The sequence below is a fragment of the Cyprinodon tularosa genome, unplaced genomic scaffold (genome assembly GCF_016077235.1).
Source record: "Cyprinodon tularosa strain WSP-4 unplaced genomic scaffold, ASM1607723v1 ctg979, whole genome shotgun sequence".
NCBI lineage: Eukaryota > Metazoa > Chordata > Actinopteri > Cyprinodontiformes > Cyprinodontidae > Cyprinodon > Cyprinodon tularosa.
In genome coordinates this window covers 150,001-175,090 of record NW_024039761.1, presented here as the reverse complement: position 1 = coordinate 175,090, position 25,090 = coordinate 150,001, and the positions used below count along the sequence as shown (strand labels likewise).

Below are 25,090 nucleotides of genomic sequence, written 5' to 3'. Positions count from 1 at the left end.
TCCTGTTTGGCTGTGACTCCATCCTGGAGAGAAATATCAGCTGTGCTGAGAGGACATGATGTGAATTAGAACTATAGAAATAAACTGAATAGAATCATCAGTGTTTCTGTGAAATGCTGAGCAAATGAGTCAGATTGATGCCTGATGTTTCATCAGGTTGCTTCAGCCAAGCAAAACGTCTCCCATGGTCTGTGGAGTGATGAAGGTGTTTGATGACTGAATGAAATACGCCTGTAAACTGATGGTTAGCAGGGGTTTAGTTTTTCTCTGGTTCCCACCAGAAGCGTTTAAGATGCTGTTCGTTTGGGACCTTTGGGAGTTTCCAATCCAGAAATATTTGGAAGCTCTTCACTCCTGGGAAGCGTCATGCTTCATGGGAACAGGAAGTGAGGGATTGACTGAACTGGTGGGTTGATGCTGCTGAGATGAAGCAGAGCTGGGATGAAAGGCAAAGCTCTACGTTCTTACGGTTCAACTACAGCTATGACATCTGGATCATCATCCAAAGAGTGAGCGCTGGAGAGCATCTGGACCTGCAGGGAGATACTTGGATTAAGCTGCTCCTCTGCCTCCAAGAGGCTCAGACTGCAGATAATAGCTGGAAAAAGCATTTAGGAGTGAAGTCATCCAGAGAGGGCAGCAGCCAGGAGATAACAGCCCAAACAGGAAATGACCCGTCCAGGACAACATGGCGGGAACAGTCACATGATCAGAGGGGTGGAAGAAAAGCAAAGGGCCTGAATTTAAAAATCCGTCTCCAGCTGAGAGTCTTTGAGATGCTGATCTGATGGAGTCTTTGTGAAACATAAGGACCGATTGGCTCTCAGTGCCTCTGCTTTGATCAGAACTCTGCAGCGTTCACTCTTTCAAAATGGCCGTCTGTCCTGGAGGGTTTTATTTTTGAAAGGATTCTTTGTTTTTTTCTGGTGAGGAAGAGGAGGATTTGTCTTCAGGTACCATTGATATCAGCTTCATCAGCAGAATACTGCGTCCTACCAAGCCCCATTTCCACCACCCATTAGAAACCCTACGGTAACCATGGTAACTGCTGAGCATAAATGGCGTGCAGACCCAACCGGACCGCGCTAACATGGTAGTAGTCCATCAGTAGGCCTCGGTGCGGTTCAGTTCTGGCCCGGTTCCCAGATAACATGAGCAGACAGCATCATCTCCTCACAGTCAGCCTCCGTAATCATTCCTAAAATCCCAGCTTTCCACCGCGCCGCACGATTTTCAGTGATGATTCTGCTCAGAAATGCGATGAACCTCAACGTCTGTCGTTGTTTCCTGCGTCTGGAAGCACTGATCAGACGATTGTTTGTTGTATCCACTTCCCAAAAACCGACTCTGTCAATGAAATTCACCGAAGGCTGCCTTCTTCGCCTGATTCTCAGCAAACTTCCGCCATGTTGGTTTGCTTGTTTCCCTCTAGAAGGCAGCAGTACCATAGATCGCCATTAGGAGGCGAGGAACCGTGCTAACCGTGCTAGCATGATGTGTTAACGGCCGTAAGGAACCGAGCTCGGCACGGTTAACTGATCCAAGCTCAGTCTGAACTCGGCACGGATCGGATTCAGAGGGGAACGGAAACGGGACGATAAACACCCTTCAGTGCAGAAGTTAAGCTGAAGGGAAGGGATCCGGAGGGTCCAGGTTCTGCTGAGTGTCCTGGATTGTTCAGGAAGGAGATCAGAGGTTTCTTGCTGCTCCAGGTGCAGAAAGCGCCGCTGCGCCTCCACCGTGTTTGTCCTTCCAGACGGGGAATGTCTCCTGGCTGAGCGAAGGCCTCTGGGCTCTCAGGACAGCAGGGCTGCTTTTAAGGCAGCTGCATCTGTCTGATGGATATCAGCCTCTCCATCGCATCCATTATCATGTCCTGATGTACAGAAAGCTCTCAGAGGAAGGGAAGAGGAGCAGACTGCTCTTTCGTTTTTACTGTTTCACTAGAAACCAGAAACCAGAATCACTCTTAAACTTTTCCTAAAAACAAGCTTTATTTTCTTTATGGATCATCTAGTTAAACTAAAGATATTTAGTTTCTCATTGTTACCAACCTGTCTGTTCGGCAGAAGGTTGAGGGCCGAGGGCCAGGAAGACGCAGGGACCTGGGGAGGGAGGTCATTGGTCAGAGGGTGGACCATAAATCCACATCAACGTATCGCAGTTTTCCTTCTATATATGAATATCTATCATTTTAATACAGGCTGTTTCTACAGGATTGATTCTCCTGCTTTTATTCATCTTTTTGAGTTTTGTTTTTATCATGAAAATTTCTTAGATGCATCTTGGATTTATTAACATGATTCTCATAAGTTTGTACAGGTTGTTTATATAGAAACGATATCGAGCAAAATGAAGACATGATCAAATTTTTGTCCGTTTCTGATCATATTAAATATTTATAGTTTGTTCCTGAATGTTTGTGGGTCATGTGGAGTCAGGAAGCTGAGGCAGAGACATTCCTGCAAGAAATAAGGTTCAGATTTATTTAACGTCCTCAGACGGAGCGATAGAGCTCTGACTGCAGCGTTATAGAACATACATTTATACCCAACTTTCTGATCTCTCATTAACCTTCGTTTGCAGCCTGGGAGGCTAAGAACAGACAAACCTCCACATTGTTTACTCCACAGTCTGCAGCCAGATATGGTGGTCTCAATGTCAGAATGAGCAGCTTTCTGATTGGTTGGGGACGGGGCTCGGTGTCTCCTGGTTCTTCCTTTGGTAAAATGGTTCGTTAACCATCTTCTCTCCAGTCCTCAGTCTGGTTTAATGTGCAGATCTATTATAGAACAGAAGGAGCCATCTGAAGACCACCTAGATGTTCTCCTGACTCATCGTCTGCTTCTGTGTTTGCAGGGCTGAGTGCTGCCAAGCTGCTAAAGGCCAGCGGGCTGAATCCTGTGGTTCTGGAGGCCAGGGATCGAGTCGGTGGTCGCACCTTCACTGTGCGGGTAAGACCAGCTGCTCAGGACCAATACGGAACTTTGATGATGCTAAACCAGGTTTCTGCAGATGCTCGTCTCCAGGCTTTACAATATGTTCTTCTCAGCTATAAAGGAGGATGCAGATATTTCTGGACACAGTCTGGGGGGGAAGGTTTGCGCCTCATCGGTCCTTCCTAAGTCCAGCTTCCTCCTCAGAAACAAAAACAACTAATGATTGAACCTAAGAAAACTAGAACTAAAGCTGCAACTAAACGTCTCCCAGGATATTATTTCAGACCATAAGAACGTGTTTAGCTGTCTGACAGCCATGTGGTTAAAGTTTAACATTCAGTTCTCCAGCAGACGGAAGCTGAACTTGATCATTTTACCTGCAGTGAGACGGAAAACGCTCTGCAGCCGCCGTCACTTTGGAAAGCCATGATTTAAAGTCATTCAGGTCATTATTTTATCATTTGGTCGTTCTTAACAGGTTAACTCTAAAAATCAACATTCCTCTCCTGGTCTGATGCCTCACAGTTTAAATATGTTACTGGCAGCATGGGGGCCGACCAAAAGCACCCCTGGGGGCCAGTCGCTGAGAAGCTCCGCCTCCTCGCTTACTTCAACGTGTTCCTGGTGCAGCAGGCGCCATGATTGGCTGTTTTCCCTTCATTCTAGATCATTCTAACCTCAGTGGTTTTCTTTCCGTTTCCAGAACAAGGAGACCAAGTGGGTGGATCTGGGCGGGGCCTATGTCGGGCCCACCCAGAACCGGATCCTGCGCCTGGCTAAGGAGTACGGCATTAAGACCTACAAGGTCAACGAGCAGGAGCACCTTGTCCATTACGTCAATGTGAGTTTCCAGCTTCATTCAGTTTCCCTCCAGAAGCTTCTGCAGGAACGGTAGCCAGAGGCGGCTAAGCTAACCGCACCTGCAGCAGCTCTGCTGCGTCTGACGAACTGATCATAACATCTAATTAACTGCTGGAAATGAGGAAATCAGTCCAAAGTCTAAAGTTATGTTCAAGGTATTTTAAAGATGAAACAAATAATTTAATTGGAAAAATAACAAGAAACATTTTCCACAGAATTTGTCTTTATATCATAAATCATATGAAACCAGTCGGGCTGAATGGTTTTGCCAGTATTGTGATTTTTATGTGTATTTAATCCTTTGCAATGATCCTGAACATGCAGATGTTTTATTCCAGATGTTCTGTTTCTTTCTTCCCTTCAAAGTTTGTTAACCTGGAATCCGCTGTTTCAGGATTTTACTGTCAGCTTTGTTTGGTTACTGCTCACTTCTACTGCATAGATCTGCACGAAGCAGGAAGTTTATTTCCTTTTTCAGGGAAGCAAACCCACCTTCAACATAATAAATATTAAATATAACTATTAAAGAGCTGGAGGGAAAAACAAAATGTCTGAGATTCTGTGAAATGTAACTTGACCAGCCTGAAGCTCCATCCATAATATTTCTATTCACTCTATATTCAGTCGACCTGCAGACATGATGAAGGTTAAAGTCAGCTCTTCTACAAACATCATTTTCTCTGCGTCTGCAGCGTTTCTGGGTTGTTGTTTAGTGAAGTTCTTCATGATGGAGGAAGCAGCCAAACGTTTTATATCTGTATGTTAATCCAGTCAAAGTAAAAACAATGTTTTTGTCAGAAAGGTGCTGCAGGAAGTAACTTCCCTCTGCGGACGGCGGCTCGCCTCCCAGACACGTTTCCCTTTAACTTCCTGTTTCTGCGGATGTTTCCATAAGAAGCCGATCAACTACAGTAATCTAGATGTGCTAATATGATGTAAAAAAGGAACAATCGCAGCGTGACGTATGAATGTTTGAGAGCATGTCTGTCATCATGGAGGATCAGTTTTATTATTGCTGTGATTCTGACGGAGAGGTTGCTGCTAAACAGTCAGACTGTTTCCTTCAAACTGAGACAAAATGATCAGAGTTGACTTTTAAATAGCATCTTCTGTTAGCAGTTAGCACTGTTAGCTTGGGTTAACTTTATACCGCCTGAATCCTCTCCTGACACGTCCAAAGGTCAAACAGAGCAGCTGTGCTGTATTAGGCTCAGCCTTCCCGTTATCTGCTGAAAGTGTGGCTCTCTCCCAGCCATATTTCCCTCAGTCTGGCTGACAGACGAACCAGCAGGAGAAAATGGAAAGCAAACCTGATTTTCTGTCAGGCAGCCTTCCTGTGCTCTGCGCCAGAGGAAGAGCTAATCTCCGCCTGGGGGGCCTCTGTAATGCAGTTTCTTTATTCTCTAAGTAACAGAGAGGCAGGGAGGGAGATGGACCAAACCTTTTCTCTGCTCCGTATCTCCTCTGAGTGGCTGAACAGCTTTCCTCTGCTCCCTGATTGGATTAGCCTTCGCTCTCTCACACTCTGATACCTGGATGGTGGAGCAGCTCTCTGAGGGACGGGGCAGGAGACATCTGGACTCTGGGTGTGGTTCAGTCCCAGCTCCAGAGGTGGACTTTGTCCTGAAGGTGAGGACATGAGAACAGACACACATGCTAGCAGGGTTGCTCTTCAGTTAAAGTTGCTTTGATGGGAACATTTCAGGCAGAGCTGCTCTGCGTCACCGTCTGAGCAAACAGACGATCGACCTGCAGCAAACTGTTCGATCCGATCTCTGTAGCAGAAACGCCGCTGATTCTACATCTGCTTTAAACCTAGAAAAATAAGACAACCTTCCCCCTGAATGCATCCACGTCTCATTAAACTGGCCACACTGGGTTAACACCAGGACAACCAGTGTGTCTGCTGGGAGTCGGTAGTCGGGGGGGATTCGCACACAAGCAAATCCTGATGAGGACTAGAGAACCATTCTGACCCTGATTGAGTGAGTCTGCTTCCAAATAGACGCTGGTTCTGGTTGGTTCTGGTTGGTTCTGGTCGGTTCTGGTTGGTTCTGGTCGGTTCTGGTTGGTTCTGGTCGGTTCTGGTCGGTTCTGGTCCTCAATCTGACCCGTCTGCATAAAACTTTCACCCTATGGGCCTAAAACCCCCTGATCTGCTGCCTTCAAGCTGCGGCTCTCCAGCAGTCTGCTCCATAATCAGACATGTTGGAAGCTTCACTGAATTAGCTGCTGTTCATCCTCACAATGACTCTGCAGCTGTTACAGCTGCAGAGTCCCCTCCTCTCCACACTGTTGACTCTCTGATGTTTCCATGAAGACCGATGCTCTCATGTTCTACTGACCTACTTCTTCAGCGTTCTGCAGCGTCTCCAGCATGGCGGCCGTCAGAGAACCCGCTGTGCCGGCGTGGAGCGTCACGTGCCCCCGTGTCTCCTTGGCTACTATCTCTACAACATGGAAGATCAGCGTATCCCTAGCAGGCTTCCTGCCTGGTTTCCACGGCAACCTTCCTCATCAAAAGCTGCCCAACAAGCCTCTGCTTTGAGGTGGTTTCTGTCTCTGTGCTTTTCTGCCTCTGAGGATGCAGATGTGCAGCGCCGTGGTTTTCCCAAAGTGACACTGGGAGAATCCCAGCTCCGGAAAAAGCCGGATTTGGCTCCTTGTGGTGAACTTTGAGGCCAGACACCAAACAAACAGCCGTAGGAAAATGTCCGACATGTTCCAGCCGCTTTCATTTGCTGCTGGGTTTAGAAAAGACAAATATTTCATTGGACTTTTCCTCATCCTGGTTTTGATTTCTAAAAAGAGGGAAACATTTGCAGCCTTCCTTCAGTCAGCTGATCCACACGCTGCTCAGAAACCTGCTGCTGGTAAAGCTTTCAATGGAGACCAGTGGATTTATTCCTTTCTTCTTTTGGTAAAATGTGCAGCAGAACACAGGCAAGGAAAATAATAAGAATTAAATCTACAATAAAAGAAGAGGTAATGTTCAGCAGTATTGTAGAAACAAAGACAAATTTATAAATCGGTCTATACATTTATTTATAGATTTCAGAGAGAGATTTATTCTGTAAATCATTTCAAAACTCACACGGAAAAAGACAATCAGAAGAATTTTATTTATACAATTATTTTAAGACTTTGGCGCTCAGATCCCGGCAGGAAACATTAGCACTGAATTTTACTTTAAACTGCATAAGCAGGTATGTGAGAACAGGGCGGTGGAGGTGGGGGTGGGTTGAATCGGGGGTGGAGGGGGTTGCCGGGGGGGGTGGGTTTTGGAATTCCCTTGGAGAGGGAGGTTTAATGCCTGGGGATTTAGGTGGGGAGGGTGGTTTTTTTGTTAGGAGGATGGAGGGGGTTTTTAAAGTGTGGGAGAACCCCCGGAAAAAGGTTTTGGCCCCGGTGGTGTGGAGGAGGGTTGAATTCCGTGGGTTTTTGGGGGTGGTTTTAAGGGGGTTTTTTGGATTTTTTTAAAGGGGTTTGGGGTTTGGGTATGATCGGGGGTGGGGGGGGTTTTTTTTTGGAAAATGGGGAAAGGAAGGTTGGTTTTAAATGGGGGTAGGGGGTTTGGGTTTTGGATTTTTAATGGGTTGGGGGAGATTTTTTGAAAATCCTGGAAAAGTGGGTTTTTTAAATAAAATCGGGGATGGAGGTTGGGTTTAATGTGGGGGTGTGAATGGGGGTGGGGGGGGTGGGTTGAATGGGGGGTGGAGGTGGGGGGAGGTGGGTTTGAATCGGGGGTGGAGGTGGGTTGAATGGGGGTGTAGGGGGGGGTTTGAAAGGGGGTAGGGGGGGTTGAATCGGGGTTGGTGGGTTGAATCGGGGGTGGAGGTGGGGTGGAGGTGGGTTTAAAATGGGGTGGAGGTGGGTTGAATGGGGTGGTGGGTTGAATCGGGGGTGGGGGGGTTTTGAATGGGGGGGTTTGGAAGGTGGGGGGGGAGGTGGTTGAATCGGGTGTGGGGGGTTGAATTGGGGGGGGAGGTGGTTGAATCGGGGTGTGGGGGTGGGTTGAATGGGGGTGTAGGTGGGTTGAATGGGGGTGGAGGTGGGTTTGAATGGGGGTGGGTGGGTTGAATCGGGGTGGAGGGGGGTTTTAAAATGGGGGTGGAGGTGGGTAAATGGTTGAATGGGGGGTGGAGGTGGTTTGAATGGGGGTGGGTGGGTTGAATCGGGGGTGGAGGTGGGTTGAATGGGGGTGGGGTGGGGGTTGGAGGTGGGTTGAATGGGGGTAGGTGGAATGGGGTGGAGGCGGTGGCGGTTCGGTTGAAATCGGTGGGTGGGGATTGATCGGGGTGGAGGGGGTCTGAGTTTCGAATGGGGGTGAGGTGCAACTAAGCCTCTGGCGTTGAGGTGGTTTTGATCTCGTGCGGTCGTGAGGATGAGTGGCAGCGCCGTGGTTGTTCAATCTGGGAGAATCCGTGGAAAGCGGATGGCTCCTTGTGGTGAATCTTGAGGCAGACACAACAAACAGCGTAGGAAAATGTCGAATGTTCCAGCCGCTTTCATTTGCTGATGGGTTAGAAAAGACAATATTCATTGGATTTTCTCATCCGGTTTTGATTTCTAAAAAAGGGGAAGACATTTGCAGCCTTGCGTTCAGTCAGGATCACGGTCAGAAACTGCGTGGTAGTTCAGGAGACGTGGATTTATCTCTTTGGTTGTGAGCGAACACAGGCAGGAATTAAGAGTTAAATCTGACATAAACGAGAGGTGTCAGCGATGTAGAAACAAGCTTTTAAATCGGGGTTTACATTGATTTTGATTTAGGAGGATGGTATCTGTAAATCATTCAAGTCAAGGAAAGGCATAGAGAATTTTAATACGTTTTTAGGTGTGCGCTAATCCGGCAGGAAACATTAGATGATTTTAATGATGAGGTAGTGTGAATCGGGGTGGTGGGTGGTGAATCGGGGGTGGAGGTGGGGGTGGAGGTGGAATGGGGGTGGAGGTGGTTGAATCGGGGGTGGAGGTGGGTTGAATCGGGGTGGAGGTGGGTTGAATCAGGGGGTAGGTGGGTTGAATCGGGGTGGAGGTGGGGTGGAGGTGGGTTGAATCGGTGGTGAGGTGGGTTGAATCGGGGGTGGAGGTGGGTTGAATCAGGGGTGTAGGTGGGTTGAATCGGGGGTGGAGGTGGGGGTGGAGGTGGGTTGAATCGGGGGTGGAGGTGGGTTGAATGGGGGTGTAGGTGGGTTGAATCAGGGGTGTAGGTGGGTTGAATCGGGGGTGGAGGTGGGTTGAATGGGGGTGTAGGTGGGTTGAATCAGGGGTGGAGGTGGGTTGAATCGGGGGTGGAGGTGGGTTGAATCGGGGGTGGAGGTGGGGGGTGGAGGTGGGTTGAATGGGGGTGTAGGTGGGTTGAATCGGGGGTGGAGGTGGGTTGAATTGGGGGTGGAGGTGGGGGGTGGAGGTGGGTTGAATGGGGGTGGGTTGAATCGGGGGTGGAGGTGGGGGTGGAGGTGGGTTGAAGGGTGGGTGGAGGTGGGTTGAATCGGGGGTGGAGGTGGGGGTGGAGGTGTGTTGAATAGGGGGTGGAGGTGGGTTGAATCGGGGGTGGGGGTGGGTTGAATCGGGGGTGGAGGTGGGGGTGGAGGTGGGTTGAATCGGGGGTGGGGGTGGTTTGAATGGGGGTGGAGGTGTGTTGAATAGGGGGTGGAGGTGGGTTGAATCGGGGGTGGGGGTGGGTTGAATCGGGGGTGGAGGTGGGTTGAATGGGGGTGGAGGTGGGGGTGGAGGTGTGTTGAATAGGGGGTGGAGGTGGGTTGAATCGGGGGTGGGGGTGGGTTGAATCGGGGGTGGAGGTGGGGGGTGGAGGTGGGTTGAATCGGGGGTGGGGGTGGTTTGAATGGGGGTGGAGGTGTGTTGAATAGGGGGTGGAGGTGGGTTGAATCGGGGGTGGGGGTGGGTTGAATCGGGGGTGGAGGTGGGTTGAATGGGGGTGGAGGTGGGGGTGGAGGTGTGTTGAATAGGGGGTGGAGGTGGGTTGAATCGGGGGTGGGGGTGGGTTGAATCGGGGGTGGAGGTGGGTTGAATGGGGGTGGGGGTGGGTTGAATGGGGGTGGGGGTGGGTTGAATCGGGGGGTGGAGGTGGGGGTGGAGGTGGGTTGAATGGTGGGTGGAGGTGGGTTGAATCGGGGGTGGAGGTGGGGGTGGGTTGAATGGGGGTGGAGGTGGGTTGAATCGGGGGTGGGGGGTGGGTTGAATCGGGGGTGGAGGTGGGGGGTGGAGGTGGGTTGAATGGGGGTGGAGGTGGGGGTGGAGGTGTGTTGAATAGGGGGTGGAGGTGGGTTGAATCGGGGGTGGGGGTGGGTTGAATCGGGGGTGGAATTGGGGGTGGAGGTGGGTTGAATCGGGGGTGGGGGTGGGTTGAATCGGGGGTGGAGGTGGGTTGAATCGGGGGTGGGGGTGGGTTGAATGGGGGTGGAGGTGTGTTGAATAGGGGGTGGAGGTGGGTTGAATCGGGGGTGGGGGTGGGTTGAATCGGGGGTGGAGGTGGGTTGAATGGGGGTGGAGGTGGGGGTGGAGGTGTGTTGAATAGGGGGTGGAGGTGGGTTGAATCGGAGGTGGGGGTGGGTTGAATCGGGGGTGGAGGTGGGTTGAATCGGGGGTGGAGGTGGGGGTTGGAGGTGGGTTGAATGGGGGATGGAGGTGGGTTGAATTGGGGGTGGAGGAGGGGGTGGAGGTGGGTTGAATCGGGGGTGGGTTGAATCGGGGGTGGAGGTGGGGGTTGGAGGTGGGTTGAATGGGGGGTGGAGGTGTGTTGAATCGGGGGTGGAGGTGGGTTGAATCGGGGGTGGAGGTGGGGGTCGAGGTGTGTTGAATCGGGGGTGGAGGTGGGGGTGGAGGTGGGTTGAATCGGGGGTGGAGGTGGGTTGAATCGGGGGTGGAGGTGGGGGTGGAGGTGTGTTGAATCGGGGGTGGAGGTGGGGGTGGAGGTGGGTTGAATCGGGGGTGGAGGTGGGGGTGGAGGTGGGTTGAATCGGGGGTGGAGGAGGGTTGAATCGGGGGTGGCGGTGGGTTGAATCGGGGGTGGAGGTGGGGGTGGAGGTGGGTTGAATCGGGGGTGGAGGAGGGTTGAATCGGGGGTGGAGGTGGGTTGAATCGGGGGTGGAGGTGGGTTGAATCGGGGGTGGAGGAGGGTTGAATCGGGGGTGGAGGTGGGTTGAATCGGGGGTGGAGGTGGGGGTGGAGGTGTGTTGAATCGGAGGTGGGTTGAATCGGGGGTGGAGGAGGGTTGAATCGGGGGTGGAGGTGGGGGTGGAGGTGGGTTGAATCGGGGGTGGAGGTGGGTTGAATCGGGGGTGGAGGTGGGTTGAATCGGGGTTGGAGGAGGGTTGAATCGGGGGTGGAGGTGGGTTGAATCGGGGGTGGAGGAGGGTTGAATCGGGGGTGGAGGTGGCTTGAATCGGGGGTGGAGGTGGGTTGAATCGGGGGTGGAGGAGGGTTGAATCGGGGGTGGAGGAGGGGCTGGAGGAGGGGGTGGAGGAGGGTTGAATCGGGGGTGGAGGTGGCTTGAATCGGGGGTGGAGGTGGGTTGAATCGGGGGTGGAGGAGGGTTGAATCGGGGGTGGAGGTGGGTTGAATCGGGGGTGGAGGTGGGGGTGGAGGTGTGTTGAATCGGGGGTGGCGGAGGGGCTGGAGGAGGGGGTGGAGGAGGGTTGAATCGGGGGTGGAGGTGGGTTGAATCGGGGGTGGAGGAGGGTTGAATCGGGGGTGGAGGAGGGTTGAATCGGGGGTGGAGGTGGGTTGAATCGGGGGTGGAGGTGGGGGTGGAGGTGTGTTGAATCGGGGGTGGCGGAGGGGCTGGAGGAGGGGGTGGAGGAGGGTTGAATCGGGGGTGGAGGTGGGTTGAATCGGGGGTGGAGGTGGGGGTGGAGGAGGGTTGAATCGGGGGTGGAGGTGGGTTGAATCGGGGGTGGAGGAGGGGCTGGAGGAGGGGGGTGGAGGAGGGTTGAATCGGGGGTGGAGGTGGGTTGAATCGGGGGTGGAGGTGGCTTGAATCGGGGGTGGAGGTGTGTTGAATCGGGGGTGGAGGAGGGTTGAATCGGGGGTGGAGGTGGGGGATGGAGGATGCTGGAACTCTGGAGGCTGATTGGGCTTCATGGAGGTGCGATTCAAAGCTGATTGGTTTGCATCATCAGAGGCAGGTGAGCCTCTGACCTGCTGACTTTCAGCTACGTATCCCAGCATGTTTTTATCTTTATTGGCGTCTTGCTTTAACTCTATGTGCTCTAAATAAGCTACTGGAAGCAGAATTCCCCGGAAGACTAACCTCCATGACAACATCTGGCTGCGTTTTCCTGGGAAAGCTGAGACTTGGAGTAATCCCGCCAGCCTTGGTGTAATTAGGGTTAGCTTTCTAGCTGCATAGCTAATCAGCTTTCCTTCGGCAGATTGTAATCCTAAAGGCCAGAGCTGCTTTCCTTTATCAGCAAACTGGTGTCTAACAGGCCCTGCAGCTCCAGACCGGACATCTTAATGATGTCAGACCAGGGGGCGGAGCCTGTAGACACGGCTCCGGATCGGAGGCTGGGATCGCTGCTGGAATGTTGATCTGTGCCGATGGGAACTGATGGGATGTTGGGCTGAACAGCCTCAGACCTTCAGCTGTTTCTCAGTCTGGGATCATATGAACAATAGAAGAAGATGGAAATCTAAATAAGTCATTGTTTCCTAAAATAAGTGCATTTGTTCTTGAATTGAGGAGGAAAGTGAACATTTTGCCAACAGAACAAGATAATTTACAGTTGAATTAAGAAAAAATTGCATTGTCTTATTTTAAGTGCATATATCTAATTACCTTATTTTAAGAGTAGAAATATACCCCTCCCATTGTGAAATCATCTTATTTACCTGCTCAGATTAAGGAGCAATACTGTGGACTTAATTTAAGATATTTCTAGATCGTATTTGCAGTGAAGCTATCGCTGAAGTAGTATTATTAAATCTGACATGTACTCTGTGTTACCTGAAGATCAGAATATGGGCTTTCTGCGTGGAAGTGAATCTCTGAGTACCTGGAACCAAACACCTGTAGTTGTTAGTGAGGGTGCACTGTGCAGGTAAAGTTTATCCATTAAAAAATGCTCAATAGTGGTTGTGAAGAGCCGAAGAGGCGCCCCCCCCAGAGGGACCCCAAGAGCGAAGACACCAAGGAGGGGCCAGCCCAGGAAATCAGACCCCCACCGAATCCGATCCCCACCAATGGAGGAGGAGAGACCCCCAGCCACCGCAATGCCGGAGCCCCCGGGAGCCGCGGGGACGAGTCCGTGGGCTCCCCCGGCAGCCAGCCACTCTAAAGTGAATCCAGCCCTGGGCCCCCGGGATCCGAGGCCCTGGGGCACCCACCCCCCTGCGGGTGCCCCCGCGGAGAAAGCGCCAGGAATAAGCCAGCAGCTGCCCGGGAATCCACCCCCAAACCCTGAGCTCCACCAACTCTAATGTTTTCTGCTTCATTTAGCATCATATCTATTTTTTTTTTCTTTGAACTTCTCTGAACTTCCACATCAAAGCCTTTGGCACCATCTCTCTCCCACACTGTCTACATTTCATCACTGCTGCATTCAATGGAAATGTTCATTTCACTGCTAAGCTTCTCATTCACAGTTGGAAAGCTATAAAATGATATTTCATTTAGCATAAACTGTGTATATAAAGTGACAATAAAGTTTGTCTAACTCAGCAGACGCAGGAATGAAACAAAGAGGCTAACAGCAGCAGCTAATCTGGGTTCAAAGTGTTTAGTTTGGATTACTACTTCTACTGTTTTCAGATGTTTAAATGAATTCAAACATCTGATCAAATGCAGAATCTGACCAGTGATCCAAATCGCGGGTTTTGATGCAGCTGTTGTCGGTCGGAGGATCAGGACTCAGCTGAGCTGTGATTGGTTGGAACCACGAGGAGCGGGACATGAGGAGGGAGAATAATAAAAGCATCAGTCTGCAGAACCTTCATGCAGCACAACCTGCAGCTCACTGATGTGGAACTGATGCATCCTCTCCTCCGCTCCCCGCCTCTCTGTTCACGGTCGCCATGGTGACATTAGATAATATTCAGGTAGCTCCTCATCCCCTGTAGGTATAGCTTAAAAAATAAACTCTCCAAACGATGAAAGCCATGTCCTGAATAAAGCACAGAGTCTGAACACTCATTTCTGCTCATTATGGCAGAGATGAAAAAACAGACAAAAGGTAAAAATGTAAAAGACACCAAATAAAAACGATGCTTTGATCCTGAAATCTGCCCCTGCTTCTCCCAGCAGCGGCAGTCATTGGTCTGCATGGATGACATCATCAGCGCAGCGTGGCCTGGAGGAGCTGCTCAGGAAGCTCAGCTTGCTTTAGTAACGCTTGAACCCTTATTTCATTTATTTATTTATTTATTTATTAATGAAAAAATACAAAATTATAAAGAAGAAAATTACTTTGAAAAATGTTCTAAAGACGAAGTTAAACAGACTCGACCGAAGACGAGCTCAGACCAGCAGTAGAGTCTGTAGGAGTGGGTTCTGACAGGGTTTAATGTTTATTCTTATTTATTGATCAGAGAAACGTTCATTGAGTTTCTGGGCAGATTGAGCAGCTAGATGTTTGTTTCTAGAATCACAGCAGAAATATCTGAGCGTTTCTCACCATCAGCTGCAGAACCCTGGATGTCCTTCAGGCTCACAGCTGCTTCTCTGCTGAATCGCAGGTTTCAAACTTTATTGCATCAAGTTCTTTGAGGAATATAAAAAAAAAAACAGGAACTGCAATTACAACATTTGCAAACAGATCTGTTTTTTTTCAGAGCTCGATATCTGCTGTTATTCATTTACTTTCCAACATTTAAAGCAAACTTTATGACCAGAAAACCTGCTGAAAGTTAAGGTCAAAGTCACTTACTAGTAAAAGGAGGATTTATCTGCAGAAACTCGATGAAACTGAATAAAGAAAGCTAGATGGTGTTTAGATTTAACAACAATAATGATTTTAAAAGCCTTGTTTCTATAGATCCAGAACAAACAGATTCACTGTCAGGGATTATTTATCCTAGTAGGATAAACAGCATGTGGTCCATTCAGACGCTGTGTGGCTTTATGGATGCTGTTATCTGAGTTGTAAAGGATTATATAAGCTCTCCTGATCAGTCACTCTGACTAAGCAGGGTGGAGGTCAGCAGGCGGCTGCTGCTCCGTGTCAGCAGAAATATGGAATAAAGTTCTGCTTCCTGGATCAGGCAGAATAAAGTTCTGCTTCTTGGATCAGGCGGAATAAAGTTCTGCTTCCTGGATCAGGCAGAATAAAGTTCTGCTTCTTGGATCAGGCGGAATAAAGTTCTGCTTCCTGGATCAGGCAGAATAAAGTTCTGCTTCCTGGATCAGGCAGAATAAAGTTCTGCTTCCTGGATCAGGCAGAATAAAGTTCTGCTTCTTGGATCAGGCGGAATAAAGTTCTGCTTCCTGGATCAGGCAGAATAAAGTTCTGCTTCCTGGATCAGGCAAAATAAAGTTCTGCTTCCTGGATCAGGCAGAATAAAGTTCTGCTTCCTGGATCAGGAAGAATAAAGTTCTGCTTCCTGGATCAGGCAAAATAAAGTTCTGCTTCCTGGATCAGGCAGAATAAAGTTCTGCTTCTTGGATCAGGCGGAATAAAGTTCTGCTTCCTGGATCAGGCAGAATAAAGTTCTGCTTCTTGGATCAGGCGGAATAAAGTTCTGCTTCCTGGATCAGGCAGAATAAAGTTCTGCTTCCTGGATCAGGCGGAATAAAGTTCTGCTTCCTGGATCAGGCAGAATAAAGTTCTGCTTCCTGGATCAGGCAGAATAAAGTTCTGCTTCTTGGATCAGGCGGAATAAAGTTCTGCTTCCTGGATCAGGCAGAATAAAGTTCTGCTTCCTGGATCAGGCAAAATAAAGTTCTGCTTCCTGGATCAGGCAGAATAAAGTTCTGCTTCCTGGATCAGGAAGAATAAAGTTCTGCTTCCTGGATCAGGCAGAATAAAGTTCTGCTTCCTGGATCAGGCAAAATAAAGTTCTGCTTCCTGGATCAGGCAGAATAAAGTTCTGCTTCTTGGATCAGGCGGAATAAAGTTCTGCTTCCTGCATCAGGCAGAATAAAGTTCTGCTTCCTGGATCAGGCAGAATAAAGTTCTGCTTCCTGGATCAGGCAGAATAAAGTTCTGCTTCCTGGATCAGGCAGAATAAAGTTCTGCTTCCTGCATCAGGCAGAATAAAGTTCTGCTTCCTGCATCAGGCAGAATAAAGTTCTGCTTCCTGCATCAGGCAGAATAAAGTTCTGCTTCCTGGATCAGGCGGAATAAAGTTCTGCTTCCTGGATCAGGCAGAATAAAGTTCTGCTTCCTGGATCAGGCAGAATAAAGTTCTGCTTCCTGCATCAGGCAGAATAAAGTTCTGCTTCCTGGATCAGGCGGAATAAAGTTCTGCTTCCTGGATCAGGCAGAATAAAGTTCTGCTTCCTGGATCAGGCAGAATAAAGTTCTGCTTCCTGGATCAGGCAGAATAAAGCTCTGCTTCCTGGATCAGGCAGAATAAAGTTCTGCTTCCTGGATCAGGCAGAATAAAGTTCTGCTTCCTGGATCAGGCAGAATAAAGTTCTGCTTCCTGGATCAGGCAGAATAAAGTTCTGCTTCCTGGATCAGGCAGAATAAAGTTCTGCTTCCTGGATCAGGAAGAATAAAGTTCTGCTTCCTGGATCAGGAAGAATAAAGTTCTGCTTCCTGGATCAGGCAGAATAAAGTTCTGCTTCCTGGATCAGGCAGAATAAAGTTCTGCTTCCTGGATCAGGAAGAATAAAGTTCTGCTTCCTGGATCAGGCAGAATAAAGTTCTGCTTCCTGGATCAGGCAGAATAAAGTTCTGCTGAGGAGCAGACGGCTCCTCAGCAGAACTTTATTAGTGAGGCCAGTTATTGCTTCATTAATACTGTTTGTGGGTAACACTGCTGCCCCGCAGCAAGAAGGTTCTGGGTTTGATTCCCAGGCCCGGGGTCTTTCTGCATGTTCTCCCTGAGCATGCATGGGTTCTCTCCGGGTACTCCGGCTTCCTCCCACAGTCCAAAACCATGACTGTTAGATTCATTGGCTTCTCTAGATTCTCCTTAGGTGTGAGTGAATGGTTGTTAGTCCTGTTTGTCTCTGTGTTGCCCTGAGATGGACTGGAGACCTGTCCATGGTGGACCCCCCCTCTCTGTCCAGGGTGGACCCCCCCTCTCTGTCCATGGTGGACCCCCCCTCTCTGTCCAGAATGGACCCCCCCTCTCTGTCCAGGGTGGACCCCTCCTCCCTGTCCAGGGTGGACCCCCCCTCTCTGTCCAGAATGGACCCCCCCTCTCTGTCCAGGGTGGACCCCTCCTCCCTGTCCAGGGTGGACCCCCCCTCTCTGTCCAGAATGGACCCCCCCTCTCTGTCCAGGGTGGACCCCTCCTCTCTGTCCAGGGTGGACCCCCCCTCCCTGTCCAGGGTGGACCCCCCCCTCTCTGTCCAGGGTGGACCCCGCCTCTCTGTCCAGGGTGGACCCCTCCTCCCTGTCCATGGTGGACCCCCCCTCTCTGTCCAGAATGGACCCCCCCTCTCTGTCCAGGGTGGACCCCTCCTCCCTGTCCAGGGTGGACCCCCCCTCTCTGTCCAGGGTGGACCCCTCCTCTCTGTCCAGGGTGGACCCCCCCTCCCTGTCCAGGGTGGACCCCCCCTCTCTGTCCAGGGTGGACCCCTCCTCTCTGTCCAGGGTGGACCCCCCCTCCCTGTCCAGGGTGGACCCCCCCCTCTCTGTCCAGGGTGGACCCCTCCTCTCTGTCCAGGGTGGACCCCTCCTCCCTGTCCAGGGTGGACCCCCCCTCCCTGTCCAGGGTGGACCCCCCCTCTCTGTCCAGGGTGGACCCCGCCTCTCTGTCCAGGGTGGACCCCTCCTCCCTGTCCATGGTGGACCCCCCCTCTCTGTCCAGAATGGACCCCCCCTCTCTGTCCAGGGTGGACCCCTCCTCCCTGTCCATGGTGGACCCCCCCTCTCTGTCCAGGGTGGACCCCTCCTCTCTGTCCAGGGTGGACCCCCCCTCCCTGTCCAGGGTGGACCCCCCCTCTCTGTCCAGGGTGGACCCCGCCTCTCTGTCCAGGGTGGACCCCTCCTCCCTGTCCATGGTGGACCCCCCCTCTCTGTCCAGAATGGACCCCCCCTCTCTGTCCAGGGTGGACCCCTCCTCCCTGTCCAGGGTGGACCCCCCCTCTCTGTCCAGAATGGACAGAGAGGGTGTCTATCTCCAGCCATAGAAAGCTGGAGATAGACACCAGCACCCCTCACCCCCCCAGCAGGGATAAAACATGATGGACGGATGATGTTTGTTTTATTCCTCTGAGGTTGATAAGCAGAGAAACTGCTTTTTTGTTTCCACAAAGGTCAGATTTTCCATCTGCTTTCTCAACCAAACCATTTAGAGTAATTTCCTATAATCTGTTTATGTGCTTCTATCAAATCATAACCTCCAACAAAGAGTCGTTTGTGGTTATTAGGATTTAATGGAAGACCGTATCATTTGATCTTGATGTAACCTGAGCTTTTCCTCAGATTTCATTCATGTACAGTAACTCCAAAGAGCAGTGAACTGCTGAGGTGTGTTTGGTATCAATACCTGTGTGAGGAAGGAGCTGCCTGCAGCAATAGAAATGATGATTAAACTCGGTCCCCGGTACCTTCCACTCACTAATCCGGTCTGGGTTTCTCTGCTTTGTGAAGTTCTGGTTAGACCCCTGAATGGTTCATCGATCAGCGTCTGATCTGCACTCAGAGTGCCGACCTAAAGAGCTTCAGATCCACCTGAATGATTTAAAGCAGACTCTCTGAGCTCCAATGGGCCTCCTGCTTGTCGTGTCTTTATGGTTCATTAACTGCTGCGGCTTCAGGCGTTATTTCAATCAATCAAGCGTTCTCTAACAGAAGCTGCTCTAAAAACAGGTAAAAAGTCACCAGAACTGGAAGACTGAAGGTAAAGGCTGCTCAGCAGTGTAGAAATCACACAACTGGATCGAAGAAAATATCTGGACTAACATTGATATGGATCAAAGGAGTCTGCATATGGTGCTGTTGACCATGTGGTGTGTTGGTCAGCGGGATGGTCAGCAGGATGGTTAGTGGGATGGTTAGTGGGATGGTCAGCAGGATGGTTAGTGGGATGGTCAGCGGGATGGTAAGCGGGATGGTCAGCAGGATGGTTAGTGGGATGGTCAGCAGGATGGTTAGTGGGATGGTCAGCGGGATGGTAAGCGGGATGGTCAGCGGGATGGTAAGCGGGATGGTCAGCGGGATGGTCAGTGGGATGGATAGCGGGATGGTTAGCGGGATGGACAGCGGGATGGTCAGTGGGATGGTCAGCGGGATGGTCAGTGGGATGGTCAGCGGGATGGTTAGCAGGATGGTCAGCGGGATGGTCAGCAGGATGATTAGTGGGATGATTAGTGGGATGGTCAGCAGGATGGTCAGCAGGATGGTCAGCAGGATGGTCAGCGGGATGGTCAGCGGGATGGTCAGCAGGATGGTTAGTGGGATGGTCAGCGGGATGGTTAGTGGGATGGTTAGTGGGATGGTCAGCGGGATGGTCAGCAGGATGGTCAGCGGGATGGTCAGCAGGATGATTAGTGGGATGATTAGTGGGATGGTCAGCAGGATGGTCAGCAGGATGGTCAGCGGGATGGTCAGCGGGATGGTCAGCAGGATGGTTAGTGGGATGGTCAGCGGGATGGTCAGCAGGATGATTAGTGGGATGGTCAGCAGGATGGTCAGCGGGATGGTCAGCGGGATGGTTAGTGGGATGGTCAGCGGGATGGTCAGCGGGATGGTCAGCGGGATGGTCAGCAGGATGATTAGTGGGATGGTCAGCAGGATGGTCAGCAGGATGGTCAGCGGGATGGTCAGCTGGATGGTCAGCAGGATGGTTAGTGGGATGGTCAGCGGGATGATTAGTGGGATGGTCAGCAGGATGGTCAGCAGGATGGTCAGCGGGATGGTCAGCGGGATGGTCAGCGGGATGGTCAGCAGGATGGTCAGTGGGATGGTCAGCGGGATGGTCAGCGGGATGGTCAGCAGGATGGTCAGCGGGATGGTCAGTGGGATGGTCAGCGGGATGGTCAGTGGGATGGTCAGCGGGATGGTCAGCAGGATGGTCAGCGGGACGGTTAGTGGGATGGTCAGCGGGATGGTCAGTGGGAAGATTAGCAGGATGGTCAGGGGGATGGTCAGCGGGATGGTCAGTGGGATGGTCAGCGGGATGGTTAGTGGGATGCTCAGCGGGATGGTTAGTGGGATGGTCAGCGGGATGGTCAGCGGGATGGTCAGTGGGATGGTCAGCGGGATGGTTAGTGGGATGGTCAGCGGGTTGGTCAGCAGGATGGTCAGTGGGATGGTCAGCGGGATGGTCAGCGGGATGGTCAGCAGGATGGTCAGCGGGATGGTCAGCAGGATGGTCAGTGGGATGGTCAGCGGGATGGTCAGCGGGATGGTCAGCAGGATGGTTAGCGGGATGGTCAGCGGGATGGTCAGCGGGATGGTCAGCAGGATGGTCAGTGGGATGGTCAGCGGGATGGTCAGCGGGATGGTCAGCAGGATGGTTAGTGGGATGGTCAGCGGGATGGTCAGCGGGATGGTCAGCAGGATGGTTAGTGGGATGGTCAGCGGGATGGTCAGCGGGATGGTCAGTGGGATGGTCAGCGGGATGGTCAGCGGGATGGTCAGCAGGATGGTCAGTGGGATGGTCAGCGGGATGGTCAGCGGGATGGTCAGCAGGATGGTTAGTGGGATGGTCAGCGGGATGGTCAGTGGGATGGTCAACGGGATGGTCAGCGGGATGGTCAGTGGGATGGTCAGCGGGATGGTCAGCGGGATGGTTAGTGGGATGGTCAGCGGGATGGTCAGTGGGATGATTAGCGGGATGGTCAGGGGGATGGTCAGCGGGATGGTCAGTGGGATGGTCAGCGGGATGGTTAGTGGGATGCTCAGCGGGATGGTTAGTGGGATGGTCAGCGGGATGGTCAGCGGGATGGTCAGTGGGATGGTCAGCGGGATGGTTAGTGGGATGGTCAGCGGGGTGGTCAGCAGGATGGTCAGTGGGATGGTCAGCGGGATGGTCAGCGGGATGGTCAGCAGGATGGTCAGCGGGATGGTCAGCAGGATGGTCAGTGGGATGGTCAGCGGGATGGTCAGCGGGATGGTCAGCAGGATGGTTAGCGGGATGGTCAGCGGGATGGTCAGCGGGATGGTCAGCAGGATGGTCAGTGGGATGGTCAGCGGGATGGTCAGCGGGATGGTCAGCAGGATGGTTAGTGGGATGGTCAGCGGGATGGTCAGCGGGATGGTCAGCAGGATGGTTAGTGGGATGGTCAGCGGGATGGTCAGCGGGATGGTCAGTGGGATGGTCAGCGGGATGGTCAGCGGGATGGTCAGCAGGATGGTCAGTGGGATGGTCAGCGGGATGGTCAGCGGGATGGTCAGCAGGATGGTTAGTGGGATGGTCAGCGGGATGGTCAGTGGGATGGTCAACGGGATGGTCAGCGGGATGGTCAGTGGGATGGTCAGCGGGATGGTCAGCGGGATGGTTAGTGGGATGGTCAGCGGGATGGTCAGTGGGATGATTAGCGGGATGGTCAGGGGGATGGTCAGCGGGATGGTCAGTGGGATGGTCAGCGGGATGGTTAGTGGGATGCTCAGCGGGATGGTTAGTGGGATGGTCAGCGGGATGGTCAGCGGGATGGTCAGTGGGATGGTCAGCGGGATGGTTAGTGGGATGGTCAGCGGGATGGTCAGCAGGATGGTCAGTGGGATGGTCAGCGGGATGGTCAGCGGGATGGTTAGTGGGATGGTCAGCGGGATGGTCAGCAGGATGGTCAGTGGGATGGTCAGCGGGATGGTCAGCGGGATGGTCAGCAGGATGGTTAGTGGGATGGTCAGCGGGATGGTCAGTGGGATGGTCAGCGGGATGGTCAGCGGGATGGTCAGCAGGATGGTTAGTGGGATGGTCAGCGGGATGGTCAGCGGGATGGTCAGTGGGATGGTCAGCGGGATGGTCAGCGGGATGGTCAGTGGGATGGTCAGCGGGATGGTCAGCGGGATGGTCAGCGGGATGGTCAGCAGGATGGTCAGCGGGATGGTCAGCAGGATGGTTAGTGGGATGGTCAGCGGGATGGTCAGTGGGATGGTCAGTGGGATGGTCAGCGGGATGGTCAGCAGGATGGTTAGTGGGATGGTCAGCGGGATGGTCAGTGGGATGGTCAGCGGGATGGTCAGCGGGATGGTCAGCAGGATGGTCAGCGGGATGGTCAGCGGGATGGTTAGTGGGATGGTCAGCGGGATGGTCAGTGGGATGATTAGCGGGATGGTTAGTGGGATGGTCAGCGGGATGGTCAGTGGGATGATTAGCGGGATGGTCAGCGGGATGGTTAGTGGGATGGTCAGCGGGATGGTCAGTGGGATGATTAGCGGGATGGTCAGCGGGATGGTTAGCGGGATGGTTAGCGGGATGGTCAGCGGGATGGTTAGTGGGATGGTTAGTGGGATGGTCAGCGGGATGGTCAGTGGGATGATTAGCGGGATGGTCAGCGGGATGGTTAGTGGGATGGTCAGTGGGATGGTCAGCGGGATGGTCAGCGGGATGGTCGTTTTTGACCAAAGAGTTTGGAGATGGATCCCATCTGGTTATTATTGGCCATAACAGCAACACTAATGTTAAATATTGTTGCCAAGTTTTATTTCAATGCTGTGTTAAACTAAACATTAATAGAGTGAGCAGCGTTGGTAGATTAGTGACTGTAGCCAGAGAAGAGTCCAATATGGCCGCCATAGTTATATTGGTTGTTTGTCTCTGTTTACACAAGCTTATCTGCTTTCATTGTGGCTCTGTGAGATAAACCAACCGGTTCTAACTGGTTTATCATGATAGCTGATTTGCTGACTGTGTTTATTGACCCCACAGGGAAAGTCTTACCCGTTCAAAGGTTCCTTCCCTCCCATGTGGAACCCCATCGTCTACATGGACTTTAATAACCTCTTCAGGACCATGGACCAGATGGGCATGGAGGTGACAGCATGTTACTGTTGTCCTGTTACTGCCTCTCCTCCATGCAGCGGTCTAATGCTCACTGTCCATTGGTACCTTAGATCCCCAGAGAGGCGCCATGGAGAGCGCCTCACGCCGTGGAGTGGGACAACATGACCATGCAGCAGCTGTTCGACAAAATCTGCTGGACCAGGTGATAAAGGGAACTTTGTCATGTTCTCTGGGTTCTAAGCAGGGACATGTTCCTCTGTAGAACCAGTTAATGCTGGTTGGTCCCTCCGTTTCCTCTCACAGCGCTGTTCGCCGCTTTGCCACCCTGTTTGTCAACGTGAACGTGACGTCTGAACCCCATGAGGTCTCAGCCCTCTGGTTCCTGTGGTACGTGAAGCAGTGCGGAGGAACCATGAGGATCTTCTCCACCACCAACGGGGGGCAGGTATGTAAGCAGGACCCAGTCCTGACCCTACAGGTCATGTAATGTTCTCTGAACGTGTGCTTTGTGTACGGACACCAAAGGAAAGCATCAAAGAGCTCAAATCCTGTTCAATCTGATAATTCTGCACAAATATGCAATAAATTTACCACAACTTCCATTAAAATATGAGTTTTATATCATTCAGCTACAATTCAAACACATTTAATTTAAACTCCTGACTAAAAACTAGTGAAACTCAATTAAACTGAGCTCCCATGTAAACAAATAATAAATTCCCAATCTTTTCCAGACCTGTAACTAATGTTGATCTCTGTTTGGAAATCGGATCCGTCTCCAGGGTTCAGGAAAGCTGAGTCTAGTTCGGACGTCCCTGCCAGCAGGCCTTTGTGTCTTATAGAGTGATAGCTTCTAGACTTTGCACACATGTCCAAACTGAATATCACCTTATGGTAAAACTCTCCATCTTAAAGCTGTGCCTTCAAACAGGTTTCAGACGGGTTGGGCTCTTTCTTTGCTCTAACACATGAAAACAGGATTTTCTTAATTAGAAACTCAAGTGCAGCCAGAAATATTAATTTTTATTAGGAAATGAGCTCTAAGGTGCGCTATAAATATGATCATTTATTTTATTAATCCTCATTATTGCCCCTCTCTCCATGGCTTTTAACCTCATCTGTCTTTAAGCTGCTCATCTGCAACCCGCCCACTTCAGGTGCCTTTTGTTGACCGACTTCCTAAAGCTGATTTCCAAACAGAAACGTTTTTTCAGACGGTGCTCCGATGCAGGAGGAGCAGAGAGGAGCAGAGAGGAGCCGTCAGCGCTGCTAAATGAGTCTCAGTGTTTCCTCCTGTCTGCTCTGTTCAGCAGCCAAACTAAGGATGCTTTCTGGCAGTGCTGCTTCTGGATGACCCCCCCCACCCCCCGCTGTCTTTAAGCTTTAAAGCGTGTTTCTGCACAGAGGACACGTTAGCCAACATGGAGGTCTTCTTCAGTTTTACTAGAGCGTCCTGATAGGGACAGCATTTTTATTTTTTCTAGAGGCAGAGCTGCTTATAAACCGAACAAAAAGGCGCATCGTGTTTAGTGGTGACTGGTGAATTTAGTGGTGACTGGTGAATTTAGTGGTGACTGGTGAATTTAGTGGTGACTGGTGAATTTAGTGGTGACTGGTGAATTTAGTGGTGACTGGTGAATTTAGTGGTGACTGGTGAATTCCTCCAAAGATCCACGCTACGTTAAAGAGATCAGGGGCTGCAGAGATGTTGACGCCAGACGCACAGTAAAGGTCAGTGCCTAATGGATTTATTGTGTCAGAGCTTTGGCAGCGCCGTATCGCTCTCCGCCCCTCAGCCTGTCTGTGATCGCTGGCCTTCAGGACCAGTTGGTCTCTGCAGACACTAACTGGGAGATTGAAGATAATGATGCAGAACATCTGGGAGGGAACCTAACAGGATTAGGTGGAATGGGTGAGTTCTATATTAGATATCTGGACCATTCTACCAGCTTTGATCCAAACGATCGCTGGAAGGTGAACATTTTTCTCCCTCCGTCGTCCCAACAGCTTTGATGAATTAGCATGTTCCTGCTGAAGGAAGGCATCCCATAGTATGATGCCTCCACCACCATGCATCACTGTGGGAACAACGTATGCAGGTCTAGTTTTTATTAGCCCAAATCATTTAGATTCCACTGAGACTCTGGTGGCCTCTGCAGATCCTCCACTTTCCTCTGACTGATGCTCATTGTGCGCTGCTCAGTGGCGCAGTGCTACCCACTGCGCCACTGAGCAGCGAGAAGGTTCTGGGTTTGATTCCC

At 51.4% G+C, this 25,090-nt stretch overlaps 1 protein-coding gene across 1 annotated transcript in view; it reads left to right on the top strand.

The window, feature by feature from the left end:
- mao (monoamine oxidase) overlaps positions 1–25,090 on the top strand; it is a 51,847-nt gene that overhangs the window by 9,845 nt on the left and 16,912 nt on the right. Inside the window, exons 2-6 of the mRNA XM_038275757.1 lie at positions 2,860–2,954; positions 3,643–3,780; positions 22,755–22,859; positions 22,940–23,031; positions 23,133–23,274. Of these exons, the coding sequence (XP_038131685.1) occupies positions 2,860–2,954; positions 3,643–3,780; positions 22,755–22,859; positions 22,940–23,031; positions 23,133–23,274 (572 nt within the window). The remainder of the gene's footprint in view (positions 1–2,859; positions 2,955–3,642; positions 3,781–22,754; positions 22,860–22,939; positions 23,032–23,132; positions 23,275–25,090) is intronic.